Source organism: Thermobia domestica, chromosome 17 (assembly GCF_964235325.1).
Source record: "Thermobia domestica chromosome 17, izTheDome1.hap1.1, whole genome shotgun sequence".
In the NCBI taxonomy this organism is placed as follows: domain Eukaryota; kingdom Metazoa; phylum Arthropoda; class Insecta; order Zygentoma; family Lepismatidae; genus Thermobia; species Thermobia domestica.
The window spans coordinates 155,940,846-155,963,040 of NC_137470.1; the positions used below are offsets into that span (position 1 = coordinate 155,940,846).

At 35.9% G+C, this 22,195-nt stretch overlaps 1 protein-coding gene across 1 annotated transcript in view; it reads left to right on the plus strand.

Annotated features, from left to right (window-relative positions):
- Positions 1–2,938: 2,938 nt before the first annotated feature.
- LOC145673778 (uncharacterized) overlaps positions 2,939–22,195 on the plus strand; it is a 58,375-nt gene continuing 39,118 nt past the window's right edge. The window contains exons 1-2 of the mRNA XM_081743536.1: positions 2,939–3,467; positions 8,509–8,624. Coding sequence (XP_081599662.1) covers positions 3,103–3,467; positions 8,509–8,611 — 468 coding nt within the window. The 5' untranslated portion in view covers positions 2,939–3,102 and the 3' untranslated portion in view covers positions 8,612–8,624. The remainder of the gene's footprint in view (positions 3,468–8,508; positions 8,625–22,195) is intronic.

Consider the following 22,195-nt stretch of genomic DNA (forward strand, 5'->3'; position numbering starts at 1 on the left):
TAGGATTACTAGTGTAAAATAATAAGTGTTTTACAATGGATAAAATAAGTGAGTGCATATGAAAGATGGCTCTATTAGATGTTTTTTTTTTTTCACCGGCGGCTTATTTCTGCAAGGTGCACAGGACATGCAATTTATGTTTACAAGTGCAGCTTTACTCCTATAAAACCATGACAAGTGCAATTGAAACGAGTATCATGGCCAAAACCCACTTCTTTCCACTATTCCTAGCTTGCGCATATACCCACCGTCGCTGATGCGCCTTCTTCCTTCGGACGTGCTCCCACGCAACCAAACGGGGACACAAGATTCGCACTGCTCTGACTCGGTTATATAGCATTCGTGCCTTTTAGTGGCCACCTAGCACATATTGGTTTGTGTTCTTCCATTATAGTTTTCAAGCTACACAACTGGAACTGGTATTTATACGCAAATTGTAAAAGAATTGTAATTTTCAACAATTACTTCTTGTGACCTCCTTCAATATTATCTATGCCAAGTGAGATATTTTCATGCCACCCAGTTTAAACCTTTTACAGGACAATAACAAGGAAATTAATGAAAGAATTACAATTTTTTAACAATTTTTTCTAGTGGTGCAACAAAAGTAAACCTGTACATGCAGCAATACATTTAAAAACATTACAAGTGGCACCCTCTTGCTTGTCAATATTTTGAGTGCCCACTTTTCTGTCGCCGACAATTTTACTTTTCATATTGTATCATACAACTGGTGAAGTGACTTACTAGACTCCCTTGTCCTAGGCCCTACCAATGCTACTAACGCTACACATGTAAACATAAAATACAGTTTTTATACTCTGCAGAAACTCTCTGTCGGCAAAATATAATGTATAATGCAATTCTCTTTTATAGACTATCACTTATTTTAATATATTATATAGCAGCTGTAATGGTTTTAGACTACTAAACCCTACACTTGTAGGCTTAAAATAGTTTTACTAAACTGTTTACTAATAACTTTAGGCGACTTCTTTTCAATCTGCACATCGTATTTCCTACATACTCCATCTTCATTAATATACAACTCAATTCTCTATTAGCAAGCATTTGGACTTCAAGGCAAACGAAGTACATTTCTACGCTCAAGAAGATTTCCTGTAGCGCGGATTTCCGACATTGCTCCTAGGCAGGGTCAAACTATTTTGTGGGTTGGGAAACTTTAACTGGAAGCTCGGAATCAAAATCGCTGAGTAAATGACAGCAATTTGGTAGTTGGACAACCCACACTAACTAAGTTGGTTCATCGTATATTTCAATATTTACTTGGAGTTACTAATTTCAACCATATGCTGCTAGGGAGTTCGCCAAAGTTCCAGATTACGAATAGTCCATCAAGAAAAATAAAACAATTTTCTTTCTATAAATGATACTAAGACGTTCTGGACTTTTATTACCCTGGCACATGCCAAAATAATTACGTATTGACTGATAATATACGTACAAACTGATGTGAAATGGAAATGAATATACTATATCCTATTATATGCAATTATTTAATAACGAGAATCTCTCGTAGTGCTTTAGTGCAAGAGTTGCGGTCATGGTGCAGATTTACTTTACGAGAACTTCCTCTAACGGGTATAAATAGCTATATATCAGGACGTATGCAATAAAAGTTCTTGTACAAGAAATACAAACGAACATGAGGTGCGTGGCCATTGTAAACGAGAACGCTATCTAACCGAGTCAGGGCTGGAGGGCAGCACTAAAGCCCACGCGGTAAGGCGGAGACCGTCCACAGGAAGCAAGTCTGCAACGAAGGTTGTGCTGATAAACAAGGCTACTGCAGAAGCATTTGATATCTCATACATTCATATAGGATAGAACCTTTGTCATGATTTTACATTTGTTACTCTGTACTTATAAACTCAAAATAAGGGATTCCTACATCGTGCAGAAGTACTCTTCCGGTTTAAATTATTTTGTTACAGAGTTATCTTTGACATGTATTTAGCCACTTTAACCCTAGTGCAGCATTTGTAATGAGCTTATACTTTTAACATTACGCTTGTAAACATGATTTTCGGGGTTCCAACATTACGGAAAGTCTCTCCGACAATGGAATTTAATAACCTACACAATTCTTTTTTACATACACTCATTGATTTCAACCTCAAAATTACCATTCTTATGACGAATTATTCTTAATCAGTACCACGCCAGACTATCACCCAGGCCCGTAGCCAGCCCAAAAATTTAGGGGGGGCAGTATAAGTTAGGGGGGCCCGACCCAATCATATTATACTTCATCACCATATTATAGTTCATTTGCAAGCCTACCGTGAAATTTTATAGGGGCCAGCCAAAATTTAGGGGGGCCCGGCCCCCTCTTTCCCCCCGTGGATACGGGCCTGCTGTCACCGAGCTACTTCTTATTCCTCTGTTCTTTGGCTTTGCTGTGTATGGACAACATCATACAATGGGTTTGTGGCTAACTAAAAACGATAAAAATGTGCTTAAAAACGTTCTTGTTTCTGCAATGAAGTAAATTTTCATAGGTGCTAATTGAATATGCCTCACTAAGGACAAGGGAGATAAATTGCCTCAAAATATTAATATTTAAGTAGCTATGCCTATATATATCTTCTTTGCGTATATCAGTTTGTTGTAACCAATCACTGATGCAACTATTGCCAAGTCCTCTTTTGACTCAAAAAAGATATTTTCGCAGCAAACAAAAGTTATTATTTTGGGTGAAATATTCCAGTTGGGTTGCCTATACCTTGTCATTCTATGCTAGCAAATAATCAACTAATTTTTATGGTTTAAATATATGTAATTTAATATATTAATAGACTTTAATATGTATATAACGACAACTACTAGGGAAATAACTGATTGTTTTAATACTATGTATGGGGATATCAAACATTCTCCTTCTTAACATAAAAATACTTTCCTGTGTCTACTTTATCATCTGAAAATTTAAACATCTTTGCCCGTAAACTCGCTTAGTGTGATATGTGTTATTAGTACTTTTTATGAAATTATTTATTGTTAATTTGGAAGTGTTCTTCGTTTTTTTTGGCCTTAAATGATATCTCAAGAATAGTAAATATTCATATTAGTCATTTTAAAATGGACAACTGCATGGATCAAATGAAGAAAATGAAAATTAGTGACACATCAGACGAGGACTCAGACAATTGCAGTGAACGTCTGTCGAACGTTAGACGTCTTTTTTACAAGCAACTGAAAAATCTCGAGAAGTACGATGCAGATTTCAGAGAGTATCAAAGATCACTTGGATGGGCACGTGAAGAAATACCGAAAATGAGAAAATTAGAAGAGCATGGACAAGTAGCCATAAAGAGACAACGACAAGGAACCTCTCCATTTGAATCTGTACGCCAATTTCAAACTGGAGAAAAAATGAAAGCGTTTAAAAGCGTCAAAGATAGTCGGAAGAGGAGGGAAAGAAATGATTACTATGAATTGTTTAGGTACGTTAACTTTATTTGCATTTAGAGGCAAAAAGGTTTTGAGAATGAAATAAAGTACGTAAATGGGGAAATATGTGATGGAAACGATGTTGAGATATAATCAGGAATTGTTTGAATGGGACAAATTAATAGATTCTTACATTCTATACTTTCCCTTAAAGCAATTGAGGGTAATTGTTTAGTAATAGGAGGCCAACACTAACGAAGACAGAAAACAATGTGCCCTGTGGGCTCTAACGCGCCTTCACTCGCTAACGCTCGCTAGGTAATACTGTCTAAATTAAATGCTATCAACCTAACCTAACCGAATGTGAATCGCAAAAAGTTAGTTAAAAATCTGGCCCCACAAAGCTATACAACAGCCCATTTGAATAAGTTTACTATCAAGACACTTTAAAAATATAATGGTTAGTGTGGTGATTCTCTTTCGTTTTGTAATACTTCACAGCATTATAAGGTTTAATTTCCTCTTATCATTATAAGTATTAGTTTTCTTCTAAGCCTATGGTCCACTGCATCATCAAAGAGTGTCATATCATCAAAATAGTTGCGAACCCAAATAGTATACTTGTTCTGCATCCATGAACACAATGAGAATGGTTGCAGTAAATCATATCTGCATCAAATATATGTAATTAGGTTATTAAGCGGCTAAACATATGGTACATAAATATTATTGCTCAAGTCTAAATATGTTTAAGGCTTTTGTCGATTTTAAAAGAGTTAAATTGAAACAATACAGGGGTATCACCGGGCCAATTTTAGGAAATATACCGAGTGAATTAGAGAATTTACTTTGGTTGGTGAGGAAGAATGACTGAAAGTTAGGGGAAGAGAAGTTGAAGTTAAGAAAGTGTTTTTTGTTGTAGGCTGTTTTTGATGTAAGCGGCACTGTACGTGGAGGCGAAAGGGACAATTTGACGAAGAGGTACTGTACACTTCTCATGATTTAATGGCGGGAAAGGCAGTATGCAAATGGGGCATATATTCCCAAATTGGTCGTCCGCCTGGTTTTCTACAAAAAGCGTAATAAAATGTACGAAAATTTAAAAATATTCAATTTTTAGAACCGCTTTAAAAGGTCATAATAAAGTATGATAGGGTAGAGTAGAATAAGGTAGGGATAAGTAGGATTAAGGAAGATTTCACACATTTTGTTAAAGCTAATAGTGTAATTTCTCTATTCGTCTCTGCGCAAGGATACCAAATGGAGTACACCTGCAGCTATGTTCAGAATACAAATCCTCGTTGGTCTTCCACAATCCAAGCTTGCGGTAATCTTCTGCGAAGTAGTTCCCTCAGCTTGCCAAATAGTTCTATGTTTATAACCGCTTATAAAAAAAAAAAAAAAAAAAAAAACTTCAGCTTGCCTTACATATTATCAGGCACACAAACAAGCAAATTATCAATTTCTAGCCAGTAAAATTTATAAATTTTGCTTGAAACGGACTACTAGCTTTGGAACTTAACCCGGAAATGGTGCGTATATATCAAGGTTGTGATATATCATATTTGAGTTTTATTGAATTATAACCAAACTTGCTACTTCGGCGGTGTATTTTTACACAATATACAGAAGGTGTATTTTATATTTACAAGTGGAACGTTACTAATATGAAAAAATGACAAATGCTATTGAAAATTTTATCATTGCCAAAACCCACTTGTTTTCACTATCCTCACTTACTCGCGTGCCTACCATCACTGACGCGCCTTCTCCCTTCGGATGCATCCCCATGCTATCACGTTGGCTCACCAGCTTCGCCCTGTACTTGCTTGGTTAAACAACATTCGTGCTTTTTTTTTGTGGCCACCTAGCACAAGTTGGTTTGATTTTTACACTGTAGTTTTTATGCAATACGCCCGGACCTCGAATTTATACGGAAATTATTATTTTCTATTCCAAATTGTAAAAGTAAATTTTACACTTTTGTTTTGAAGGCAACTGATTGTAACCCAACCTAACCTAACTTAATGTAACGTAATTTAATCCAAAAAATGTAGTACATTCTGGTATTTTTCTTTCGATTTGCGTCTGATCCGGCGATACAGCACAAACGCCCAATACAGTTTCTAAGTTATAATTAAATCGTGGTAATAATTTTAAAATGACTAAATTCTTGCATATTTAATATCCGACAGCGCAAGTAGTAACATCCTCACTGTTTATTATTAGGATTAGCATGACGCGCGAACTCAAACATTTACATTTTGTTAGTGGGTGTGGTGTTATACTCTAATAAATTACGTGACTACTTTCGGTACCTGTGATCTTGTAATCGATTCTTGATTCGACACAGAATTTCCAGTGTAGATCTAACACCTTCAGTCCATATTATAGAGTGGAGCATATGATTTAAACGGAGTAGAATAAACTGGTCTTGAATTCCGCAAATAGCGACCGTGGTAAATGATATACTGATCAGGTACTACCCAACTAATACGGAGTATAACTGGTGAGAGGCTCTCCTAGATTATTATAGCATGATTTTCGCATTTCCTTTGTAGCTACAATATTAAATTACTATCTTTATATACAGTAAAGTAATAATAGTTTGCACGCAATTAAAAAAGAAACTTGCATAAAACAGCCAATAATCCAGCAATATTGTTAAGAATGACTCAGTGTGTAATTCGATATCTCGTACATAATACTAGGCCGGCAATCATTGTTTAAAGTGATTCTGCTCTTAGTGGTGACCGGTTCACAAAACACCTATTTTGCTCCATCTGTCCTACCGGGATTGTAAAAATAGCGCACAATTGTGTTACTACAGAAACAACTTGTTACGATATTAATAAAATATAAGGTATGTTCTCGAAACATGTTACAACTGACAGCGAAAACTACTATATGCTACTTACTGTACAATGCATTACTTAATATCAGTACTATAAAACACAATTATAAATTGTGCTATCAAAATAATAAACAACCTTGAAATAGGCATTTACCTAACTTACAAAATCGCATTGAAACAAACATACCTCGTGCATCGGAGCACATTCCAATAAACAACTAAAAGCTTCAAGGGAGCTGAAGATGGTCGCAGGGTGGAAATTCAACCCCCTGGCCACCTTCTAACTAAAGATCTGATATTCTACAGAAAAACTGTAGTTATCCCATATTTTCTCATTACTTTTTCTCTAGTATGACCTTCACGAACAATATGTTACTTATCCCGAATGCGCAATCTTCTCTATTGTTGCTTTCTATGAATGCCTGCGCGACCTCTCCTACTTCATGATTGAGTGAACTGACAAATTTGCATAGAAGATAACGAATTTGCATAGCTAGAGAGAAATTTTGCAGACTGACGGTGATCTACGTGCAATTCTAGTTCCGATAATGAACAAACTATGAATTCGGCACTAATATCTGGCATTTTAAATTATTTTTATATATCTTACCCTCTCCTTCCCCAAGTTGTAAGGCTGAATTTGAATTTAAATGGAATCGGAAGTGTCATTGTTCGTCTCAGCGACCCCGAGAAATATGGATTCGACACTCAGATCGGTGATTTTTCATCATTTTTATATCTCCGCTTCTTCTCCGATAAGTTGCACCGTCAAAGTGAAATGATAAAAACCATCGTAGGCCCGAACCTCATCTATGTGGCAAATTTGCTTGAAATCAGTCTGGTTGTCCAAGAGTTATTAAGTTTATTTACTTTTATATATATGTGCCTCCCTTTCCCCTACGTTGTACCGTCAAAGTGAAAAGATAATAATCATTCCAGGCCAGAATCTCATCTATGTAGGAAATTTGATCGAGAGCAGTCGTGTGGTTCGAGCGGTATGAAGTCATGAATATAGTCTAATGAGTCTGAATTATATCTATCTATCTATATCTATATCTATCTATCTATCTATCTATCTATCTATCTATCTATCTATATATATATATATATATATATATATATATATATATATATCGAGAGAGAGAGAGAGAGAGAGAGATAGTTGCTATTAGGGAAGTAGAATGTTAAATTGGATGGTATTTTAACACACACACACACATATATATTTCCAGTATTTTTAAACTAGCATTTTTCACTTACCATGTTTTCCTCACGAGCCTTTCATATATACATGTATGTATGTTTGAGTTTATGCGTAAATTGTAAACGATAATTTCGTGGAATAAAACCTACTTATTGTATTTTCTAAACAGTTATTCCTTCGAAAGCCCATAGTGTCCATCGATATTGTACATAGTGTACATTCCTTTCCTATAGAACGCCTGATTTTGTTTGATTTTGATCTTTCCAGTTCTTGTTCACAATCCAGTAATTAACCCTTGCACTACCTAGATATTTTTTATAACACGGACTACCAAGTGGGGGTATTTTGTGCCGACCTGTTAAGATTAAACTTATCTCGCAAAAAAAAAAAAAAAAAAAAATAGAAATTCTCACAAAAATCTACACAGGATAAGACTAACAACTATTTATTATACTGCCATCTAGGGGTGACAGTTCTAAATGTCAGTCACATCTCCTACCAACGGGGGAGGGTACTTTGTGGGGAGGGGAGCGGAATGTGTACTTTTGTGCCTACCAACTTAAAATAACAAATTTTATGAGACAGACTAATATTCAATTTGAACCACCGTAAGGTATTCACTTTAGCTAAACACATTGAGCAAAAGCATTTCTTACGATTTTCAAGAAACAATTAAAAATGTAATTATAAAAAGATACTATGGTGAGCACAAAGTACCTTCCCGTTGGTAGTCGAACGATTAAATGTTTTCTCCTGTTATAATTGGAAAAGAAAAATTAAATGTACTGTTATTTGTTTGATAAACATGAAAAGTCTAAAATTTCTGTCAAAAATTACGTGGATTTATTGAAAGTCTTTCTTCTTCAAGCCCGTGCATCTCTAGTTTCAAGTCTTCAAATATTAATGGACTTCCTTAAGTAGTGTTATTTCAATCCTGTTTTGTATTGACAGGTCTATTTATTTATTTTTGTCAAGTAAAAACGTATAGTTTTGGTTATATTTTTTATTTAAAGCTCTAATCCTTCTTCCCTCACAGACAAAGTACCGAGGATAGTGATAACAGTGACAAAGAAAATAAAGTGCCGGAAATTCGACTTTCGTCTCCAAAGAAAATGAAATTCGAGAAAGACATGTATTGATGTCTGTCACTTGGTAAGTCCACAAATTACAGGTTTGCTATTACTTTCTACTTTTGGAAATTAATTAAAGCTGTTTCGCACACTTCAGGAAATATTTTGAACTGAAATTATTAACATTATTTGCAATATTTTGAAGATGTTGAAAGTCCTTTGTCACATATGGATTAATTCTCTCTGTTTTGAATTATTTACATTTTTTACTGTATCTTTTTATTCACTTCATTTAGTAATTCATCTGTTACTGAAAAAAAGTTACTGTTTTTCTCATCCTTAACATTGTACTTCTTAAAATAAATGTTCGTCAGAGATTTTTATTAATTAATGATATTTGTCAAGCATTGATGTATGTGCTGGTCCTATGCAAAATGCTTAGAAGTCTTCAATACACATCCCACACTTTAGAATTAAATAACTTATTGCTTAAACCAGAATACATTATAGTTAGTTCGTTTTTGGAAACCGTTTTGAGTTTTGTAATACGCTTTCGTTGAAAGTTGCTTGGAACACCGCACCCCAAAAACTGTTCATGTTATCATTCCCCCTATTTTAGCAGCTTATTGAATAATCAACTGTCATATTCGTGTGTGCTTAAATCATTTTGTTGATAATTTGAGTATATTTACTTTACAGGTTATTCATTTTGTTGAGGGCACGATGGTTCAGTGGTAGAGCACTTACCTCTGGTGCGTAAGATCCCTGGTTCGATGCCCTACCAAGTAAGTTTGTGAGGAACATCGTGTTCGTGGGTTTTCTCGCGGTATTCCCGTTTCCTCCCACTTTCTCATTCCACCAATTCTTCCATTATCATTCACTTCCTTTAGGCTAAAGGACATAATCTCAAAGATTTCATTTCATTTGTTGTTTACATAGGTAAGTATTCTGTGAACTGCATAATTTATACCGTTTACCAAACATTGTTAGGTTAATCGAATCTAGGGAGCTCAGGTGGGCAAGCCATATAACCAGGATGGAAGAAAAATGTAATGCTTTCAAAGTTTTGACTGGAATTCCAATACGAAAACGACCATTAGGAAGACCTAGGCGCAGATGGAAGGTCAATATTAAGATGGATCTCGCAGAAATAGGAATACTAAGTAGAAACTGGATCCAGTCGGCTAAAGGCAGAAGTCAGTGGAGTGCTTTTCTGAACGCGACATTGAACCTCCGGGTTCCATAGGCCATAGAGTTAGTTAGTTAGTTAGTATTCTGTACTTTAATCTCAAACAATTAACACATTCATAGATAAATACACGAGATAGGAAATTTAAATAGTAAGAAAAGTACGACCGCGAATGAATCCAGATCTCCGACTTACCAATCTAGTGCGTTTAAGAATCCGTTACACACTCCATTTCCTGACTACTCGAAATTCACTCCTAAGCTCAGTGTTAGAAAATTAACATCGCATAAGATGTGCAATAGTCCCTGTTGTGCTTGGACAAATCAGTGTCTGTATAGTTCAAGGACTTTAAGGGTTAAATTGGTTTCTTGTTTCGTTTATCATACATCTAATTCAATCGTAGTAAGTGCTCAATATTATGGATATTAGTTGCCCGAGTACAACAGGGGAGTGACATAGTCCACGTGGTCTGAATACCAACGCCAAGAGTGAAAGTAATTGTTCTTTTACTAAGTGAAATCAGGAGTGTAATGGTTAACGCACCGGCATGTTAGACCATAGAGTGTTAAGATCTGTTTTGCCGCCAAATTATTCATTTTTCAACGAACTTTAAAAGTTCGTTACTGAATTTTCTATGTCTATATGCATGTGTGTCTCTGTTATTTGCTAAGTTTTCAATTTTGAGCCGTTCATTCGATAGAGCATCAAAGCTATCTTAAAGAATTGATGGAATTTTTCGCGCCACTGTTACCGTTCCCGAGATATTGACCAAAGAAGTTCCGATTTCGGAAGATTTAAGGGGCCGTATCTCGGGAACCGTAAGTCATAGAGAGATCTTATTGGTATTGATCAATACCTAAGAGGATGGTAATCATTTTGGCACCAAATAGTAACAGGTGGCCACTGGTTATATCTGCATTTTCAGTATATATACAGTGATGAAAAATGACAGCTCAATATAGCTAATTCAATAAATCCCCTAATACGTAGGTTCCAAATATGTAAGTGTCTTATCAATTGAATTTAATCAAATAAATTTAATATACAATTTCATATAACTCTCGAAAAAAATAATTCTTTTCAAGTTCGTTTTGGCAAGGTTCTCCTACCATTCACAACTAGTTACTCTTTGAACTTAATTATGTTTGCTCCTATGCAGGATATGATGTGAGAAACGATCGGTTCCATTAAATTACCATATAATATACAGTACATTCTTGTTCAAGAAAACCTGGTCACCTACTTCTCTTAGAAAAGGCCTGTACTCTTACCTATAATTGGAATAAAATAAAACAAAAGTGAAAATTCTTTGGCAAGTTGAGAGCTGTAGTGTTAGAATTTTCTGTGTACGGTTGCAAGAATATGGTCTTTTAAATTTTGGAGGGTGGCCACAGTTTTTTCGAACAAGACTGTAAAAATACAGATAGCATTGTGAGGAATTTAAAAATTCTTGATGTTACTTTCTTCCAAAGTGTCAGGTACCCGTGTTTGTGTTCAAGAGGTTGCTGTCGAACAATAAAATACGAAACGCGTTCGGAAAGTAACCTCCAATTGGTCACTGTGCGTGAAGTAGTGGGAGCAGCAATGCCATCTTTGCACAAACGTGCGCTGTAGATTAGTCTGCATCCAGCCGTGGTAGACCGAAGGATGTCTGATCACTAGTTCCACGTTTATAGCGTCTCAAAATGTATACTGCAATGGAAAACCACGCCAAGTACGAGGTGTGAGCTGTTATGTTTTCTTACGGCAAAATAATATTTGGCAGCTGCTGTTCATAGGGAACTTTCTGCCATGTGTGTACCAGGTGTGATGAATAAAGGAGTTGTTTGTGAATGGGTTCGTTCATTTAAAGGTGGACGAAGAAATATTCATGACGAAGAGAGGAGTGACAGGCCATCAGTGGTCACTGATGAACAAGTGGAGCATTTTCAATCATCTGCTTTACAGCCCAGACTTGTTACCCAACGGTTATCATCTTCTTATGCATATGAAGAAGTGACCTAGATCTCAGCACTTTGGTGATGATGAGGAGCCGAAACATGCGATTGCAGGCTGGCTCAAGGAAGAGGCGGTAGATTTTTATGCTGATTTAATTTTTAAGCTAATCCAGAGATATGATAAGTGCTTGAATTTTTAAGGAAACTATGTTGAAAAATAGAGCAAACAACTAGTTTTCATATGTGTATAATAAATTTGGTGTTTCCTTTTAACCAATAGGAAGTTACTTTCCGAATTTCCCTCGTATAATTAGAATAGTAACCATTCTTAGTAATTTTTTGAACAGACTGACAAAGCGCTACGTGAATCACTAGTTTGTTTGATTTTCAAATAATACTTTCAAATATCTAGAATCAATATTAACAGACAAAAGCCATATCCACGAAGAAATTAAATATCGACCGAAAGCAGGGAATTCGTGTTATTATTCAGTTCAAAATCTCTTGTCGCCTTGAATTCTGTCTAGGAATTTGAATCTTCAAATATATAAAACGATAGTCATGCCTCTTGTTCAGTATGGTTGCGAAACATGGTCGCTTACTCTGAGAGAAGAACGCAGACTGAAGGTATTTGAGAACAAGATCCTGAGACGAATATTCAGACCTAATAGGAACGAGAATGGGGAATGGCGGAAACTTCATAACGAGGAACTGCATAATTTATACGGTTTACCAAACATTGTTAGATTTATCAAATCTAGGAGGCTTAGGTGGGCAGGGCATGCAGCCAGAATGGAAGAAAGTAAGAACGCTTACAAAGATTTAAGTACAAATGCAATCGGGAAACGACCATTAGGAACATCTAATCACAGATGCGGAAACAATATTAAGATGGATCTAGCAGAAATAGGAATATAAAGTAGAAACTGGATCCACTTGGCTAAGGATAGAAGTCAATGGAGAGCTTTTGTGAACGCGGTATTGAACCTCGGGGTTCCATAGGCCACGGAGCTAGTTAGTTTATCGATGAAGCATCCAGCTGGATGTCATCTCGGAATGTAGAACAAATTAATATCGTTACTAGATTGAAAATGGAAAGAGTTTAATAGAGAAAGATAGGGATTAAGCGGCTTGAATACAAGAAAAGGGAATAGTAGATGAGAAAGAAATTTATGTATGTATAATTGTGTAAAATAATAAAAAAGGAATATAAAATATAACTTAATAATAATGATATGCAACTGATATCTCTATAACTATTCTCTTAATTCTAACATTTTCCACCCTTATCTGATGAGACATTTAGCGAAAGTTCTTACAGAAAACTTGTACTAACTTGTGTGTTATCCATGTCCGTTTTGGGTTTCAATTGCTTAAACTATATTTATAGACGCATATATATTCTCCTCAGGTCACCAATCTTTTAATTGCTTTCACGCACCTTTAAACTCTACCTTATCCTGATCCAGATATTACATATCCATGTACCTGTCATTCCTATATCTTGTACGAGCTCCCTCGTGGCTAAATGGTTAGCGTACGCGCCTTTGGCATGGAAGACCGATATTCGATTCCCGGCGGGAGCTCATATAGTTCGGATTCCACGTTAATCAGTAGATCCAGGTCTCAAATAGCCTCACTGCTGAAAGGGACGCTAACCTCAAAAATCAATCAATCCTCTATCTTGTACTATTCCACCCGTACACTCGTATTTCAATCACGGTCTGCTTTTTCTTCCTTACCTAACAGCATGATTCCGCCTTGTTTCATAGTGTACCCGACCATCTTATGTCCTATCTTGAAATATTCTCCAGTGTACTATCTTTTTCCCTACAATTTCAATTACAGATTCATTTAATACCTTATCCATCCATCTAGTATTTCCTTCCTAACTGTATATCAAACTACATGAACTCATTCACATAAAAATTAGGAATACTTCCAGTTGACGTGGAAAGTTGATATTTGGCATGGTTGTAGCTTTTTGAGACTAACATACAGGAAAATTGCCAAAAGTGAATATTTTTAAGTTTTAGGTGGTCTAAAGGGAAGAAGAAGAATTCCCCATGTAAATGGTCTCTTTTTAGACCTATTATTTCATGTTCTATATGCTTAAAATTGGAATAAAAACTTGAAATTCGGTATTCTTGTACATTTTATATAAAATCACTAAAAGTAAAAATTTCCAACGTAGAGTGGTTTTATGAGGAACTGAAAAATCTTTCCCATGTTATTTATATGGGGCATTTTCTACACCCAAAAATTAATGGGCACTTGCTGCAGGGCTACAATATTTGAATTTGAAATATTTGTAGCTTTTCGGGGCTAACCCACAGCAAAGTTGAATATTTTTAATTTTTAGGGGTCTAAAGGGAGGATGAAAAAAACTTTCTCATCTTATTTAAATGTTTTTTTTGGGGGGGGGTCCTATTATCTCATATTTCAGGTATTTAAAATTGGAATAAAAACTTGAAATTCTGTACAGTTGTATCTTTTTCATAGGATTATTTAACAAAATCACTGAAAATAAAAATTAAAAAATCCAACTTTAGAGTGGTTTTATGGGGAACTGAAAAATCTTTCCCCTGTTATTCATATGGGACATCTTCTACACCCCAAAATATTTAGGCAGTTTCTTTAGTGCTGCAATGATAAAATTTGGAATGATTGTATCCTTCTGGGAGTAACCCACAGGAAAGTTGCTAAAAGTGAATATTGTTAGGGCTTCTGAAAGGGAAATGAAAAGTCTCATTATTATTTAAATGGGCGTTTTCTTGGGAAACAAAATCTTCTCTTTGAGGTAGTTGAGATACAAAAAAGAAATTTGACATTCGGTAGAATTGTGGGTTTAAGAGGTTGCGAGACCGTAGGCCGAGCAAACGTGGGGGTCTGCGTCGGAGCCCCCAGCTAGTCACAGACTACTATAACATCACAGTTTGAATGTTTTCATTATCTGCTTTTAAATGCTTCTATTTGAATTCATGCCTCACATCCATATAACGCTACACTCCATGCATATACTTTCAGCAACCTCTTCTTAAAGTTCTATATCAATATTTCGGGTTCAAGCTTTTGTTTTCCTTCGAATGACCTCTTCTTCGCTTGAACTATTCTGGATTTTACATTCTGTTGCAAATATGTGATGCGGAAAGCAAAAAAAAAAAAAAAAAAGTTTCGTTTGGGAAGTAAGATTTTGAGTTATTGTCATTTTAATATTCTGCGCTGAATTATAAAGAGTTAGACACCAAAATCACATTGATATTGCAAATATTGAGGAAGTACTTAAATTCTAAAGTGACATTGGACACAGTGCCTTTCGATACTCCCACAATGTTCGCCACTGTTGCCACTGAAGCTCCAACCAAACGGGCACCAACGGTCATACCTCTTCGGAAGTCTGTCAGATCGTCCATTTTACCGCACCACTTTCATACCACGACACTCACAGTTGAACTGGTTACTGCTGTAGGAAGAGGAATTTCCACATGACACACTAAAAACAAAACAAAAAAGAGAAAAACGATCGGCAACCTCAACACGTGTTCTACAGTGGAGGGCCAAACTTACGTGTCATGTATGAAGTGTTTTTGGATTTTTTTTTGTCTATCCCTGTATATCCAAGAATATAGATTTCGACTTAAGATTTCAATTCTTAGTTTTTTTTTGGGGGGGGGGGTACCATGTAGAAAACAATTTAAAAATAATTGTTATAATATAGATTCAACAGTATAGATTTTTTAGTTTCACAGTTCTGTTCTTTCTTAGTTTCACACTGTGAAACGATATTCCCTTGTTTAACTTGAGTATTAATACTGATAACTCGTGTAATCAGGGTGACACAGAATAACGGGAATTTTTAAAATGCGCATTGGCAGCCGTGAGCAGGTGGCAGCACTGCGGGACAGTGACCTTGAGCAAGTAAACACTTTGCTCTTTTAGAGTACGTTTGTTTTATCTTGGCACACTTCCCAGCAATGCACTTGGTTGGCTTTCAAAGATTTTCTGCTAGCACTCACGTGAACGCTTTAATCCGACGTCTTATTGGCTTTGTCGTGTAGGTGACGTTAGTTGTCAGCAAGCCCATCAAATAAGGGCATTGCTATTTGGCGGGTATTTGAAGTGCTTAGTTGCCACACGCAAACAAGTGTGTTATAGTGATTTGTGAGTGCTGTGTCGTTTTGCTGTTTCCTAGCGTATTCTAACTCTCAACTTAACCGTAGCGTGGCAAGAACGCGTTGCAGACAGATCCATCCTTTAGGTGGGAAGCGTGCCAAGATAAAACAAACGTACTCTAGTAATAATGGCTCAGTGAAACGGGCAACAGCGTTCGTTAGCCGTAAAAATGTTTTATAAAACAATGATAGTTTGGAAGCTCTGCAGGGAAAGTTCCGACGTTTTTACTACTTAGGACGTCATGGTACTGTTCCATCAAAAGATTGATCAATAACTTTGAAAAGACTGGGTCTGCCTTAAAGAAGAAACCAACCAACAAGAAATGAAACACAGTATTTCAGCTGAGATGTTGCAGCGGACAATGATGAGCCTCAAAAGCAGATTTCAAGCATGCATTCGTACAGGAGGACGCCATCTAAAGGACGTTACTTTTAAGAAATGATAAATTCCATGAATGTTTCTTACATGGCAAATTTTAAGGTTTGTATCACTATGAATAAAATGTTTTTCCTGCATCATTCTTGGTTTTATTGGATTGTTAAAGAAATCTCGTTTTTTGTGTCACCCTGTACATGCCTCCAGGTTAATACTCTTAGTCATAGATTAGAAAATCGTAACAATATAACAGATATTTGACAGAAGTGTGAATTGTTAAGCAAAATATGCAGTCCTGACCCTTTGTCTTTCCATGCCACCAATTTAATCTCTTATCCTGATTTTAACTATTATCCTACTACTAAAGCAATGTTGTTATTTGGTTCGTCGTTCAGACAAACGTATATTTTAACCACGCCAGGTCCTTACTATTAGCACATTTACCTAACATATCTCACACAATCCGTTAACGCCTATCACTTGTTCATAAACACAAGTATTTTGCATTTAAAAAAATCTTTAACGTAATCATGGTAGTTGTCCTACTGTAAACAAAATGTTTCGGTGAGCTTTTGAAAAACATTTTATTTTTACATGTATGTAACGCTTTGTCTGCTTCTATCCCTGTACTAATTAGCTTATAAATAAAAGCTAAAGATATTATCTTAGTGGCATACTGTGTTTGCTTGTTGAAGTGTATAGGCGTATCTTCGCTCTTTGCCATAAACCTCGACGTATTTACCTTCAACGTTACTTTCTTGTCAATCAGATTTCCCATTTCTTCGTTCTTTTTTTTTATTTTGTGTCTGAATTAGTTAAATGAACCATATCGTGAGAAAAGGTAAACACCTTAAAATATGATTTTGGTAATGTTTCGCAGCAACCAAGTATCTTGAATTTACATCACTGGCCTAGTGATAATTTCAAGTTCTCTGTTGATAATGTCTTCAGTACAGAAATGAATGTTTATCATAAGTTCTTGTATGTGAAACTTCGTACTCAAGACCCCTGTTGAAAACGTTTTGCTTGCTTTTGGTGGAACTGTGTATTATATTGAACAAATGAGAAGCATGCAGTACCAGTTTTGTGGACTAATGTGCAAATTATAACAGTTAAGTTGCTTTGTACGCCAATAGAAATTTACGCTTTTGAAATTAGGAAAGTTCTTGGGCATTATGGTGTCATATCTAAATTTTCTAATGAACTATATTTTGTTGATCATGCTTATTCTATACGAACTGGACGTAAATGAATACGCATGGAAGTAAACAACCTATCCCATCTTTTGTTGTCATCAATGGACAAAAGTTTTTTTTTTTTCACGTATCTCAATCAGACCCGAACATGTCTCAAGTACAATGAGGCACATATGTATTCTAATAATTCCTTTCGAATTCCCAGTGATCCCAACAGTTATGCAGGGAAGGTAGCCCCTAGATTTTGCAATAATAATAATGCAGAGCCTCTCATGCCTGTCATTTTTTTTAAATCATCTTTAAATATACCCCTTCCCCGAAGTTGCACCGTCAAAGTGAGATGATAAAACCATCCCACCCTGTATATATACAGGATGTTTCAAAAACATCGACAACGTTTGGGAGGTGATTCCTGACACCAAGATAAGACAAAAATATAGACGAACCGGAGTGCACAAATGCTTCCTTTCGGTTATAGGTTGCAGAAAACATGAAAAAATTAACTTCAAAGGCCCATAGTTCCGAAACTATGGGACCTACCTAATCGAGTCAAGACTTCACTTAGGAACTAGTATATGCCCTATCTAAATATCCAAGTTTCAGAATCCTACGGTACTTTCAGAACAATTTTTATAGAGGTAGTTGATGAGTACTTCAAATTATATGTCCGTAGCCAAACTCCCTCAATAAAAAAATGTTTCGTGAGTATTTTAAGATTCTAAAAGATGTGTTTTTGGTAAGTGCACATATTAGTTCCTAAGTGAAGTCTTGATCAGACTACGGTAGGTCCCCTAGTTTTGGAGTTATGGACTTTTAAAGTTCATTTTTTCATGTTTTAGCCAGCTTACAAGTCCGAAAGGAAGCATTTTTGCACCCAGGTTGGTCTATATTTTCTATCTTATCTTGGTCTCAGGAATCACCTCCCAAATGTTGTTGGTGTTGTTTTAAAACACCTCGTATATACATAGACAACATAATTTTGGAGCAATTCCTAGCTACGAAAGTAGAATGAACCTTCGTACTGAAAGTTGATGTAAAGTGTGGAGGGTGCTTACCTCTGGCTAAAGATTTCTTAATTAGATTTTGGACATGCAAGTTTATAATAGATTATTCTGCATTAATACTTTTCTTTTCGAGTTCTCTCGTTTGCTTCCATTGTTTTTATTCTTACAGTTTCACAGTTCCCATAGAATAGTTTGTTACTCTCCTAAAGTCTTCTTTCGCCATTCCTATCGTTGCTTTTATTTCACGTTCACACTTAATATCACCACTGATAATACTATTCAAGTATCAAAAACTAGATACTTTTTCTATTTTCTCCCCTCCTACTTCTATATTTGACACCAACCTCTTCGTTCCAATCACCATGGCTTTTGTCTTTCCAACATTTGAAGCGCTTAGATGATAAAGGTGTTATGTTACATTTTTTGAAACGTTGCATTCTGGCTTTTTATGCACGTGTTATATTTTAAACATGCTACGTAACACATGATTTAGTGAGTTCTCGTCTGAGTGCAGATATTTGGAAACGGCGAAGCCGGTATGTTAACGGACAAAGTTGGGAAAGTCAATTTGCCCGTTATATTTAATTTGTTACATAACACGTTTATCCTCTAAGCGCTTCATTTATTTTCATCCCATATTCTTCACAGCTCTTCCTCAAGTTTTCTAACATGTTATTGATTTTCTCTTCAGATTCTCTCATGTGGTTCGGATTCCACGTTAATCAGTAGGTCTACGTCTCATATAGCCTCGCTGGTGAACGGGACTTTAAACTCAAAATCAACTCAACTCTCTTCAGATTCTGCAACAAGTGTCATATCATCTGCAAACCGTATACACCTAATCAGTCTATCTCCTATTGAAATGTCATCTTTATTATATCTATTCTTAGGATGTGTTTGGATTCATGGATATTTTTGCATACGTATGTCGAAAGCTGTGTTTAGGATGTTTTTAGTGATTATTAAGCATCATTCTACTTAAACATATAGTCATGTTTTTACACCGAACCACACTAAATGATAACCGTAAATTTGTGAAGATTAATTTGGTTCAAAGCTGTCAGAATAAATAAATAAATAAATATATAAATAAACGTTTCTTAACTAAATTGAGGACATGATGGTCCTTTACATTATCGTATCTTATTACTTATTATGAAAAATCACAAAGAAAATTAACTTAAGATACACTTTTATTAGCATGTATTTTGGATACAAAATATAATACAGAAAGTCTTAAATTTGAAGAAAATTTTTAAGAAATCATTAGTCTTTTAAATACTACAAAATTAGGTCATAAAAGCACTAATTATATCATGATTACTTTCTTTACAAGTCTTTTAAATTTGAAACTTCATTTATTGAATTTGAAACTTCATGCATATTTTTAAAATGAATATAGTTCCAAAATTTATTCAGACATACATTGTATTGGAAGGAAACTAGACAATTCACAAGTTATCATCAACATTAAACTTTACAATTTTGTTTACGTACTGGGAATAGTAAAGGATAATTCTATTTTTTTAATCACTCTTCTGAAATTGAATTTCATAGGAAATATCTTAAAATAAAAACGACAAACTGGTTAAATTGATCTTCGTTTAATTTCCAGTTTCATTGTTTCTATAATTTGAGGAAAAATATCGAGTGTTTGAGTTATTTGAGTTCTTAGGGATTTGTTTGTAACATAGTTTTAATGTTTTACTACATAAACATTTAGTTGTTTCTGTTTGACACCACTGAAGTATCGAATATTCCTATGAAATTCACAAAAAATTGAGATTCTGGGTATACAGAAAGTTTTTCGCTGTATATCCCACCATGTTCGATTCGGTGTTGCCACCTGGCGTATCATGCTTGAACTATGGGTTTGCTGGTAGGATCAGTGTTGTGTCTGACAATGTAGGTGCGTGAGTGTTATCAAATTGCGCCCAAAATCAACTGGTATTGGGAGGGTTACGTAATGGCCCTTTTCCATGTTAAGTTTTCGAGCGTCCATATTCTGAAATAGTGTAGGAAGAATGGGTTAACACTCGGAGTGACTACTGCGAAAGCTGTTCTGGCTCGTTACGCACAACAGGCTCCCCTTGTGAAATATTCACCCACGAAAACCACCAGAAGAAGGGTTTGAAGCAAAATGATACCAGATCCGTCTATTGGCGTGCCAAGAAAATCCTCCGACGCAACCCGATATGAGCCGAAGATTTCACGTCGCATCATCAACTGTAAACAAAACAATTCGCAAGCACCTCAGGTTGAAGTATGTGCGAAAGGCCCGTGTACACTACTTGCTACCCCGTCACATTGCCGAACGTAAGACATACTGCAGGAAACTGTATGAAATGTACCTGGTGGGTTCCAAACGGAAGAAAGTTGTCAAATGGATGAATCATATGTCCAATTCACTTCTGGTAGTAACATTCGGGCGGGCATATACCATGACATTGACGGCGGCTGGAAGGGACGCAGCAACCTTCTTCGCCAGTGCAGGGAAAGTTTCTCTCGTGGCTTTATGTTTGTTACGAAATTCGTATATAAGGGTAAGTTGATGATACGCAAGGTAGACAAAAACGTGAAGATGAGTGCAAGATACTTTCAAGAATATATTCTGACACTTATCTATCTGAGAGACATTCCACAAGTGTATGGAATGGACGTGAACCAGGTGATGATCCATATGGACAAGGCTTCGAATCATACCATCAGAACACCACTGCGTTTCTATCAGGAAATAGCAGAAACATTAGGAATTGGTGTCATTCCGTTTGAAGACATTCCTGTGAGAAGACCAGATGCCAATCCAATGGACTTTTGCGCATTTGTACTCTTCAACATCGCTGCCCGCGCACCCTGGATGGTCTATGAAAAGTGTGCTGGGAGGAATGAGAAAGAATGTCCACACCTGTCCTTCGCCGGAGCTTCCCACAATGGAAACTGCGATTATGTGTGATATTCCACAATGCTGGGGGATGGAAACTGCGATTATGTGTGATATTCCACAATGCTGGGGGTCCCATAGAAGATGATCGGTGGTGACAGCGCGGTATCTCTTAAGGTGAGTACCCGTTAAAAATGGTCAGATATAAAGCAAACAACCTTCTGTGTTGTCTATTGTTACATGGTTTAATACATCGTTAGAACTTTTCACTAGTACTCTGGAGATATTTTAATGACAATGTAATCTCCTGTTTTACTATTTTTTACATCGTTAGGATTATTTGATGAATTTGATAGTATGTTTAAACTTTGACTGAAACCACAACGGATATAAAGTAGCACTAAAGCTTTAAACAGTAGCTTATCAATATTTAGAAAATTCTATAGTCCAAAACAGAGTTGTGGTGAGGTTCATCACTAGTGAACATCATCAACATGTATGGATTCACAACCTGTTGTCGTCTTATTTAACAGTAAGAATTTTCTTGTACAGCGGGGGACACTTCTAAATGGTACAGCCATATGGAGATTTACGGCTAAGTGTACCATTTAGAAGTGTCCCCCGCTGTACATAATCATTTAAGTATCCAGTGGTATGTGCATAAGATAGGAAATATGTAATAATTTTATGCTAAACTTGAGAATACTTATAACTATTATCTCTGAGTGTTTTAATTTTACGAACATACCGGTGATATTACTTCCAAATTTAGCGAAATCGTTATAACACTCAAAAATGTATTGTTATTTGTCATTCGTAATCATACACTTTTGTATGAAAGCTGTCTCCACAAAATGATAACAGATTGCCTTAAAATTATTCTAATATATTGAACGAA